The sequence below is a fragment of the Dermacentor andersoni genome, chromosome 2 (assembly GCF_023375885.2).
Source record: "Dermacentor andersoni chromosome 2, qqDerAnde1_hic_scaffold, whole genome shotgun sequence".
In the NCBI taxonomy this organism is placed as follows: Eukaryota; Metazoa; Arthropoda; class Arachnida; order Ixodida; family Ixodidae; genus Dermacentor; species Dermacentor andersoni.
In genome coordinates, this window is record NC_092815.1 from 226766117 (window position 1) to 226777862 (window position 11746).

Below are 11746 nucleotides of genomic sequence, written 5' to 3' on the forward strand. Positions count from 1 at the left end.
TCCGTTTATCCGGTTAACCCTGTTCCAAACTTTCCCCTCCTCAGTATAAGAGTTGATACCCGATAAAAACTTCTGCCAGCTCTCTCTTCTGGCCTGTCGGCGCGTTCTCCTTCCTTCAGATTTTGCTTTTTTAAAGTTAATAAGATTCTCCGCAGTGGGAGAGGTGCGTAGCAACCCCCACGCTTTGTTTTGTTTCTTACGGGCGGTCCTACACTCGTCGTTCCACCACGGGACGCGCCGTTTGCATGCGAAACCACTTACTTCAGATATGCATTTAGACGCGGCATCTATAATGAAGGCTGTAAAATACTGAACGGCAGCATCAATTTCTAAAGAGGACATGTCATCCCATGAGATCCTGGTGAGAGTTCGGAATTTCTCCCAGTCGGCTGTATCGATTTTCCACCTGGGAGCCTGTGGTAGACATTCGTGTTCTTTATATGTTCTTAGTAGTATAGGGAAGTGGTCGCTTCCGTAAGGATTGTCGTTTACTTCCCATTCAAGTTCAGACAGTAGTGACGGGGAGACTAGGCTAAGATCTATTGAAGAAAATGTTTTGTTTGCGAGAGAATAGTATGTCGCTTCCTTCTTATTCAGAAGACAAGCACCAGAAGAGAAAAGGAACTGTTCAACGAGACGACCTCGCGCGTCTGTACGAGAGTCGCCCCACAGGCAGCTGTGCGCATTGAAATCGCCAAGAACAACATAAGGTTCTGGCAATTCGTCTATAAATGACTGAAATTCATGTTTGTTTAATTTGTAGTGTGGGGGTACGTAAAGCGAGCAAATGGTGACGAGTTTATTAAGGAAAACAGCTCGAACCGCCACTGCCTCAAGGGCCGTTCGTAGCTGTAAACGTTGGCACGCTACGCTTTTTTGAATTATAATTGCGACACCGCCCGATGATGCGACAGCATCATCGCGATCTTTCCGAAAAGTAACATATTGTCGAAGAAAGTTTGTGTATTTTGATTTTAAGTGTGTTTCCTGTAAACACAGCACTTTTGGATTATGTTTGTGGATGAGTTCTTGCAAATCATCAAGGTTTGTAAGGAGACCTCTAATGTTCCATTGAATGATTTGTGTATCCATATTTAAAATAAATTGGTGCTGTGTTTACGGAAACGGACGGGATGCCTTAGATTACAGAACCCTTTCGAGGCCCTGTAATAGGGGTTTTGTTCTTTCTGGAGCGTTCGAGGGAGCCTCGCCGCTCCTTAGGCGCTTGGTGCGCCTTGAGGATGGGTGTAGTGTCCATTGCCTCTTGTGAGGCGCCGGACACGTGCTCTTGCGAGCGGGAAGATTTCAGAGGGAGTCCCGCCTTGGAGGGCAAGACCCCTGCGCCCACCAGCCCGGAGGTCGATGGGGCTCCCAGAGGGATTTGGCTACGCCGGCCGTTGCCAGCGCAGGAAGGAACCTCGGAAGTTGAGGCAGCCTCGGCTGCGCCCTCCTTCGGGGTCGATGGTTCCTTCTCCTCGGTTGACGGAGCAGCGCTAGCTGCAACCGTCGCGGGGGCAGATGGCGTGACTGCCGACTCACTGCTTGTGGGTCGGACAGCCGCCGGAGGCCGTTGTGACGCTGCCCCCTGACGCGCCACTTCGGCAAAGCTTTTCTTTGGCAGGTATGCAACCCGCCTGCATGCCTCCTTAAATGAGATATTTTCTTTCACTTTGATCGTTACGATTTCTTTTTCTTTCTTCCAGGATGGGCACGACCGCGAGTACGCGGCGTGCTCCCCATCACAGTTTACACAGTGGAGAGTGTTTGCACAAGCTTCAGTGGCGTGTTCAAGGGCAGTGCATTTGGCGCATGTTTGGCGGCCTCGGCAGCTCTGCAAGCTGTGGCCAAAACGCTGGCATTTGAAGCATCTTAGGGGATTTGGCACATATGGCCTGACACGGAGCTTGATGTACCCGGCCTCTACAGACTCGGGCAGAATACTTGAACCGAATGTGAGTATCAGGTGCTTTGTTTGAATTTCTTTTCCATCCCTTCTTATCTTAATTCTTCTGACATTGACAACGTTCTGCTCACTGAAGCCCTCCAAGAGCTCAGCCTCTGTCAGCTGGAGCAAATCGTCATCAGACACAACGCCACGGGTGGTGTTCAGAGTGCGGTGAGGAGTTACTGTCAATGGAACATCCCCAAATGACAATAGACTGGGCAACTTATCGTATTGTTTCTGATCATGCAGTTCTAACAGGAGATCACCACTTGCCAGCCTTGATACCTTGTAGCCTGGACCAAGGACATCTGTTAAGGACTTGGAAACTAGAAAAGGGGAGATATTTCGCACTTGTTTATCGGATTTTTCAGAGTGGATGACATGGTACCGTGGGAAGTTCGGTCTTTGACGACCAAAGAACTGGAATACATCTTCGGTGCGCCCTCTTTTGTGAGGGCGATCAGGAATTGGAGGAAAGGAACTTGCCATAGAAAAATGTAGTTTTCGGCAATAACGCCAGCCACCCACCATGGAGCCCTACGAGGGGACGCTACAGGGACTGTATGAACAGGTCCTGTAAACGCCAGCTGTACGTCATCACTATAACCAAATATGAGATAACCTAGGTTGGTTATTCACACAAGGTTAACCCTTGCTGTCTGGAAAAATTGGAAGTGAGCGGAAGCTAGGAGAAGACAGGAAAGATGGAAAGTGAGGGAAAGACGAAGGTTGGAGGGAGAGAGAGACAGGAAAAGGCAACTACCGATTTCCCCCGGGTGGGTCAGTCCGGGGGTGCCGTCTATGTGAAGCAGAGGCCAAAGGGGTGTGTTGCCTCCGCCGGGGGGCCTTAAAGGTCCAAACACCCAGCATCGGCTCAACCCCCAGGATCCCCTTTTCCCCAGACACGGCTAAGCCGCGCACGGCTACACGCGGGAGGGTCCGACCCTCGTGTGCTCGGGTCCGTGGTGTCGCAACACACCAAACGCCTGCTGACGCAGACGCCCCTGCGGGGGTGTGCGTATGTAATAAAGTATTTCAAGCTATGAATTTGAAATAACTATTATAACATATGAACGTGAATGACATTCAGGGTTGGACAACGCCCAAATACATGTAAATGAATGAAGAGAAATGGTTTACATCGAAGGTGACACCACAAACTGACCAAGACACAAATGCTACAACTCAACCCTACTAAGATTACATTTTTTTTTCTTGATCATTAGAGAAAGTGTCAGGTACATAGACCCCACCCCCTGCCTCAAATCCACCTTCAGCTTTCGTTTGGATATTGTAATGTTTTCTTGGCATGAATAGGTGTAATATTTCAGAGAAATTATTATCGCCATGAGATCTACCTACCAGATTTATTCTATTTCCAATGTGCAAACTTAGTTAAGGGCCCTGTGAAGCATGCAGTTAGCACAATATTACTAATAAAGGTGCAGACATTGTCTTAATGTACCGGATGTCCTTTCAAGCGTTAAAAGAATTTTTAAAAATCACCTCTGGCATATATACCACGGATCTACTCATTGAGCTCGATTACTCCAAGAGGCAGACCTCACTCGCACTACAAATCAACATCAACAATTGACTACTTAAATTTTTGCTAATGAACATTATAACTAATTACGTTACTGCACATACAGCAATGTATAAATTAAAGCCAGTGATTTCACAAGGTACACTCACTTGGAACAAATTTTGGAACTCCAGATTTTGGTTGCTAAGCAACCAAAATCTTGGTCTGCACATTGGTGATGCACGATCTAGCAAGCACAGCTTGACCACAACCTTCTATATTTTTTAATGCCTGCACAGTCACTCCGCAATGCATGGGAGCCAGTAGTCCACTGTAGTGACACTGCATTCACAGTCATTCGACTCATGTTTTTGCTCTAGCATAGGCAACTTTAGGTGGACACTGCTGCTGTTCTGTAGCAGACCGTGCCCACTCCTTGGCTTCTGCCTGACGTGCTCTGCAAGATAGTTGGCGTGTCCCTGTAAACTGTGACCAATAACTGGGAAAGTGGCGCCCTGTTAGTGGCCCCTGGCTTTGGCAACACTGTGCTGCCATTGAGAAAATACAGGAGGCTATGCCTTGACAAAGCCCATATGTGCGATGAGACTTGCATATTTCAGAGACTACAGCCAAAGACAACATGGTTCAGCAGATTGAAACTGTTGAGTAACCATGCTTCTTCCGTGGTTTTCTCCATGATTTTATTGATCAGGAACTTTTATTCATCGTGTAAGATCAACAGCGAGGCTGAAGTGGCTCACTTGGAAGAGGCAGACTCCACAGTGCAAACTGCTTGTACATTTGATTGACGACATTTTCCAAGAGAAAAAAAAGCAAGGCAGGTGTTAATAAGAGGGGGGCCATACTGGCTGGCTGAAGTTTGTTTTTTGCCCCTGCTTAGAATGCATTCTACTACTTCTGCTTTAGTGTTATATGTGCTATTGCTAGCTTAAAGAAGCTCCTGAATCTCAGCTGCTCGAAGCGCTTGTACTTTTTGGACACAAAAGCAGACAAAACACATTTAAATTGCTAGCTTATATATTCATTTGTATTAATTTGTTATACTGAACTTGTAAAAAAAATTAATTATAACATAGGTGAGCGGCAGAGCAAATGTGATACATGCAGCTCTTGAGTAGCTGAGCTCTTTACAGCGATAATAAAGATATAATAATAAATTCTAGTAAATGCAAAACATGCACTACTATTCCTATAGATTGCATAATAGTGGTGCTTGAAGGTGGCTATGGCAGTAGCATGCATGCAGTGTCTATGGCCTGCAGAAAGCCCTATATAATTGCCTTTCACTGCAACAAATATATGGTGCTTTAACAGTATATGTGTTGTGGCGTTGCATCGAATACAACAAGTGCTCCGATGAAAGCGCACCGGAACGCATCAAAGTGCTCCGGCTTTCCACTGAGCGACGTCCACATTGCAAGACTTCTGTGGTATCCAAACTTACTGGTGACGTCATCGCCCGCCAGGATATATAATTTGATGCGCTGACAATAAATGGGGGGCTTCTTAGTGTGGGGTTTGAACTATTGTCTGCTGTGGTCTTCCAACAGTGCGTCTGCCCCGACACAGTGGCGGCAACGCTACATGGTGTCGGAAGTTTCCGACTAATGTAAGGAAAGTAGCCTCATGCTGTGCTTTTTCGCTGTGGATCTCTCTACAAAGAGGCACGACAGCACCACCATGCCTGGTGATGACCCAAGACCACCTTCCTCTCAAATGTTGGCATCCAGCCACCACCACACTTCAACTTTGAAAGAATGTCCTAATGGCCAGCATGGTCGCGAGAATTCAACGACTACCGGTTTGCGTCAGAATTGAACTAGCGCATCGAAGAAGCTCAAGTCCAGACTCGGCTTTACACAATGGGCAAACAAGCAGGGATGATATTTCAAACCTTCGGCTTGCCGGAAGACGATGCCAAGAAATACGAGGTCATGCAAGGCAAGTGTGATAAGCACTTCGTGGCTGCTAGCAATGTCGTTTATGAAAGCGCTTGCTTCCACCGCAGAAGCCAGAATTCAGGAGAGTCTATCGACAACTTCGTCACAGCTCTGTACATGCTTCCAGACCGGTGCGACTTCAGCACTTTCAAAGACAGAATGATTCACGACTGCTTTGTCCTTGGCCTCAAGGATGCGAAGCTATCCGAAACACTGCAAATGGATGCCGACCTCACGCTGGCAAGCGCCGTCGCCAAGGCCCGTCTCAAAGAAACAGTACAGTGAAAGCTCGTTAATTCGACTTCCGTTAATTCGGAAAATCCGATAATTCGACCTTCGCGTCTGATCCCTACAATTATATATAGGAGTCTACGGGACGAAACTCTCGTTAACTCGGATTCCAGCCCACCTCGGATAATTCGGGCAGCCACCGAGGCTCGAAAACGAAAACACGGCAAGTGCGGCACAAAAGTGATACCCAAACGCAGCATCGCCATTGACCTGAAACGAAACTGGCTGAAACTTGGCCAATCCAATCCAATTGGCTCGACTTGTGGCTGGATGGGTGCTTTTTCTTGTTTTTGCATGTGTCGGCGTTATCGACGGGGCCATTTTGTCGCTTTGTTGCTGTCGGCGCGCTACATCCTTGCACGCTGTTTTGCCGAGGACCGCTGGATTTAGCGCAGCTCAGTTATTGAACTTTATTGGTGCTTTTCTGTTGTGCGCCCGTGTCACTGCATTCTCCGCCGATGGCAACGCTGGCAAAACGGCCGAAATACGAGGCCAAGGACTTGGCTACCAAGGTGGAAATTTTACGGGCCCTGAAGGTGCGGGCTCTCTCGACAAGAAGCCATGAAGAAGTACGACATGAAAAGAAGTACCTTGAGCACGTATGTGAAAAATGAAGAACAGATTCTTCAGGCGTTCGAAAGCGAGAACTTTTGAGCGTCACGAAAGCATCTGCGAACAGCAGCTCATCCAGAGTTGGAAGAGGCTTTGCTTCGGCGGGTGGTCGACTCGCGTAATGCAAATCTGCCATTCAGTGGAGCCCTCATCATGGCGCAAGCAGAGAGGTTTACACTGATGATGCATATCGATGCATTCAAAGCATCGGAAGGGTGGTGTGGGCGCTTCAGAGAGCGACATGGCCTCGTTTTTAAGACTGTGTGTGGTGAAAGAGGCGCTGTCAACGAAGACATCGCCAACAACTGGAAGAACGCTCAGCTGCTCGAACACATCGCCGCCTACGATTCAAATGACCTATTTAATGCTGATGAAACCACACTTTCCTTTAAGGCTTTGCCAGACAAGACTCTGACCATGAAAGGAGATCTGTGCATCGGTGGCAAAAGATCCAAGGAACGCGTCACCATTCTTTTAGCTGCCAACATGACAGGAACAGAGCGCTTGCCGCTTGTCATCATTGGAAAGGCACAAAAGCCACGGTGCTTTAAGAACATGCCTGCTCTTTCTTCCGGAGGAATACCGAGCGAATAAAAAGGCCTGGATGACATCGGAAATTTTTTGAGGCTTGATGCAGAAGTTAGACCGACAGTTTTCCGCAAAGAACCGCAAAGTGTTAATGGCGCTGAACAATTGTAGTGCGCATAACAGTGTCACCGGACTACACAATATAGAACTTGTTTTCTTGCCGCCAAACACAACGTCGGCCCTCCCACCGATGGACCAAGGCATAATTCAGTATGTCAAGACCAAATATTGCAGGCGCGTGCTGAAACGTATGCTCCTGTGCCATGAATTCGGCAAGCAGTACGGCGTGAATCTTTTGAGCGCGGTCAACATTCTTGCCTACGTTTGGCACAACACGCCCGCGCACGTCGCCGCCAACTTTTTAGAGACAGTGGCTTCGTTGTGCGTGAGCCTGGCGATGATGCAGTGGCCGAAGTGTCGCTAGACGACAACAGAGATGACTGCAAGGATTTTGGAGGAGTTCTGCCGGATGCGGTGACACTCGCTGATTACGTCGGCATTGATGACGGCGTTGTTACAGCCGGCTCGCTTACCAAAGAAGAAATTGTCATGGACGTGCTGAATGGCGAAGATTCTGAGGAGGAAGAGGAGCCATGAGAGGAGCAGCCTCGGCCCCCTCGCACTGTGAAGGAAGCCACGGAGGCCCTCGCTGTGTTGGAAGAATTTCGTTAGGACACTGCAGACAGCATGCGAGCTGCTAAGCACCTGGAAGGACTTCGAAAAATAGTATCCACGCGGGTTTCTGCGCGAAAGCAGACGAGCATCCTCGATCACTTTGCGCAGTAAAGGTTTGTTGATGAAAGTCATGCATTTATTGTTACTGTTGTCCGCTCGATAATTCGGACATTCGGTTAATTCGGACATAATTTACGGTCCCTATAAGTCCGAATTAACAAGCTTTTACTGTACACAGGCAACAGCAGCAGTTGTGAAACAATGTCGGTTCGTCCGTTACAAAAATGGAAACAGATGTGGACGCTTACGAAAAGAAGAGCGCGTCTTCGCAACCTCTTCGAAAGGAGCATCTTACGCATCACGTAGGGGGAACGTCAACTCAAGTCAAAGCGCAGCGGTGTCTGTTCTGCAGGCAAGCATCGCATCCAAGGCTTGCGTGCCCGGCAAAGGCAGCAAAGTGTTACCACTGCAATGTGATGGGACATTTCAGTGCAGTCTGCCGCAAGAGTCGTTCTGAGGTTTCTATACCAAGAAGAACGGACCGCAACGAAACGACGACAAATACTGTCTGTTTGATAGTTGCCTGTTTCCAACTAATAACCCCATTGAACTTTCCCAAAACCTTTAGCTGATTCCCGCTGGGTCCCATTAGAACTATGCCCATTTTATTTAAATTTGATGGGATCCCAGGGAATGTTGAAGGCAGCGACTACCAGTGACTGCGTAGTAAACCAGCTTAGGAGCATCTTTGCATGGCATGGTATTCCTGAAATTGTGTTCTCAGACAATGGAACGCAGTTTATCTCGTCAGCATTTTATTATTTTTCTCAAGAATATGGGTTCCGACATGTCACGTCCAGCCCGAGATATCCACAGAGCAACGGAGAGGTCGAGAGGATGGTTAAGATGATAAAAACTCTCATTCAGAAATCCCGTGATCTATACATAGCCTTATTAGGGTACATTGACACCCCTGTACCTTTGGGGAAAACTCCTGTCGAGCTCTTGATGGGCTGGCGACTGCGTACTACAATTTCCTTGCACCCCATAAAGCTTTCACCTAAGGTCGTCAACCTGAAAAGGGTTCGTGATGAAGATTGTGTAGTCGGGAAGAAGCAGCGGAAGAACTTCGATTGCGTCATGCGGCCTCAAATATTCCACCCCTGCTGCCAGGCAATAGTGTGTGGGTGAATTACTGTAAAGCAGCAGGCGTTGTCCTACAGTAGCCAAGAGACCAAGGTCCTACGTCACCAGAATGGACTCTGTAGTACAAATCGAGAGAAATCGGAGGGCTCTCGTGTGGCTTGAGCCAAATACTTATGACAAGGCAGGAAGTTACGACTTCCCACAGGGCGTAAGCTCGCCCAACACTGACAGAAATATGGTCCATCTGGCAAGTGAGCAGTCTGCCTTGTCAGATGATAGTAAAGAAAGACAGCTTGTTCCGTTGCCTGCGTATCAACCGAGTGCTTATGTGACATGCTTGGGAAGAAGGGCGATTGTACCGGAACCATATGGATACGAGCAGCGAAAGTTTTGCAGCCTGTTTCAAGTTTGCTTATTGTGCTTCCACTGTCAGAAGTGCTGTATTGTGTGACCAGTGTGGCTCATCTTTTTTATGTACCAGTGCAGCGATATTGCAGGATGGATCCAAGATCTTAAAAAATGGAGTAGATGTGGCATTGCATCGAACGCAAGCAGTGCACCAGTAAACGCGCACAGGAATGCATCGAAGTGCTCCAGCGTTCCACTGACCAACGCCCGCGTTGCAACACTGCTGCAGCATCCGAGCTCGCTGGTGACATCACCGCCCGCCAGGATATATAAAGGGGTGCACTGATGATAAACAGGGGCTTCTTGGTGTGGGGCTTAAACTGTTGTCTGCTGTGTTCTTCCAACGGTGTGTCTGCCCTGACACAGTGGCAGAAACTCTACATGTGTCTACATAGCGAGAAGGAAAAGCACGCAGTACTGCTGCCACAATATTGTAACCATATGTGTCCACCAAGAATGCCGGCGTGTACAATAATAAACTTTATCGCATTGGACTAGCTGATAAATCGAACAAAACGACACGTTGGTGGCTTTCAAAATGCAGTGATCGAGAGTTGGACAATGCCACTGCGTGAAGAGGTAACACTGAGCTTAGTGTGACAAGTTGGTGGCGCCATGCTCCCCCACCTCCTCTGTCTTCTGCATTGGATTGGCGCGGCTCGCTACGTGCTTGCGCTCACATTTCCGAGCACAGATTGGCATAACCCTGCTTTTCGCACTGGGCTTCTAACAGGTCGCTCTCTGCTTATGCTAAAAGGCGTCGGCTATCGCAGACATGCTTTTTGCCATGTGCTTGCCGTGTAAGCACAGATAAGTGTGCGCCTGCTTTTCGCACTGGGCTTTTAACAGATCGCTAGCTGCTCGCGATTAAAGACGAAGTGCACGTCATCAAGCACAGAAGCGTTTTGCCGTGCATATAAGCACGTAGGAACGCCAGAAAGCCGATACGCAACGGGACAGGAAACTACGCTTTATCTTTCCTTTACTTTGTGATGTACCTTCACACTGGGTAGCGCCGAGCGATGGCTTCTAACAACTTCGTGGACCCCATCACGGGAGTTCACACGCAAAAAACAAAGAAATAGAAAGACCGCCGTGGTTGCTTAGTGGCTATGGTGTTGGGCTGTAAACACGTGGTCGCAGGATCGAATCCCGGCCACGGCGGCCGCATTTCGATGGGGCGCGAAATGCACAAACACCCGTGCACGTTAAAGAAACCAAGGTGGTCCAAATTTCTGCAGTCCCTACTACGGCGTGCCACATTATGAGATCGTGGTTTTGGAACGTAAAACCGCATCATTTATTTTTTTTAATAGAAAGTTATTGGCGAAAAGTGAAGCGCCATTTACTCACCGCAACTGCGCCGCTACTGGAGTCACACCTGATATGGTTGTGGAGGCAGTCAATTAACAGCCACGCGCGCTGCAAAGACTCTCTTCTGCGTTTGTTAGAAACCATCGCTCGGCTACCCAGTGCACAGGTACATCCCAGAGTAACGGGAAAACAAAGCGTAGTTTGCTGTCCCTTTGCTTGCATGTTTCACTGCATTCCTTACATGCACGGCAAAAAGCGCGTCTGCGCTAGCCGACGCCTTTTAGCACGAGCAGCGAGCGACCTGTTGACAGCCCAGTGCAGAAAGCAGGCGCACACCAATCTGTGCTCGGAAATGCCAGCGCAAGCATGCAGCGAGCCGCGCCAACCCAATGCAGAAAACAAGAGGAGGGAGAGCGCGGCGCCGCCAACTTGTGGCGCTAAGCTAAGCGTTATACCGCATCAAGGTGCCAACCCAAAAAGATGCTTTATCATTGGTGAAATGAACAGCCATTAACCAAGGGCTGAATTAGTTAGATCTTACGCCACCTGCATGGCTGTCGAGCTGGCGTCGAAGCGCTGGCGGGGCCCCAGTCGGCCGCCTTCCTCGACGGGGAAAGCGAGCCGCGGGTCGGTCTGGCTTCGGCGTCCCGAAGCTCTCTCCACGAAGGCGCCGTCGCCGCTTTGTTCCCAACCGAAGGGCAGCTGAGCCGAGACACGCTTGCGTTTGCCCGTTCGCGGGTGCGTCCACTGCGTGCGCTGGCCCAGATGGTCGGCATAGTAGACGGAGCCGTCGCTCGCGACGCGCTCCTCCCAGCCCGCTGGTAACTCGTCCTCGCTATCGGTCTCCGGAAGCAAGCTCGACATTTACGGAACTTGCAACCTATTTGTAGAGGAAGGGCCCTGACGGCGGCTACTATTAACGACGCCGCGATCAAGCTGATTACCGATGTTGTTGCGATCAGGGAGAGCGACTTTTGGCGTCGGTCAAACCTGCATGTTTTGCCGCTGCGAGCTAAACCGGTGCCGGCGTTACGGGAAGTACATGGATTTGTCTGATCTTCGTGCTTGTCGAGTCAGACGTTCTTGTGGCTTTGTATATTATGCTATATAAATGTTATTGTCGTAAATTTCAGCCAATTTATACTCTTCCAACTGCAGGAGACGCCAGGAACACGCACAATTGCTATTAATTGTAACGATTGAGGTTGCCCAGGGGGCAAACCGAAACGCGCCAAGCGTCTCAAGGCATTGGCATGCCCGCGATAAGTTCATAAGGGCGTT

General features: G+C 48.9%; 1 protein-coding gene across 2 annotated transcripts in view; it reads right to left on the reverse strand.

The window, feature by feature from the left end:
• Positions 1–11501, reverse strand: part of Wwox (WW domain-containing oxidoreductase) — a 31691-nt gene extending 20190 nt beyond the window's left edge. The window contains exon 1 of one of the 2 annotated variants that reach the window (XM_050186800.2): positions 11012–11501. In XM_050186800.2, the coding sequence (XP_050042757.1) occupies positions 11012–11329 (318 nt within the window). In that variant the 5' untranslated portion in view covers positions 11330–11501. Of the gene's footprint in view, positions 1–10504; positions 10750–11011 lie in introns of those variants that run through there. The other variant, XM_055075752.2, reaches the window with a different exon arrangement.
• Between the last annotated feature and the right edge of the window lie 245 nt (positions 11502–11746).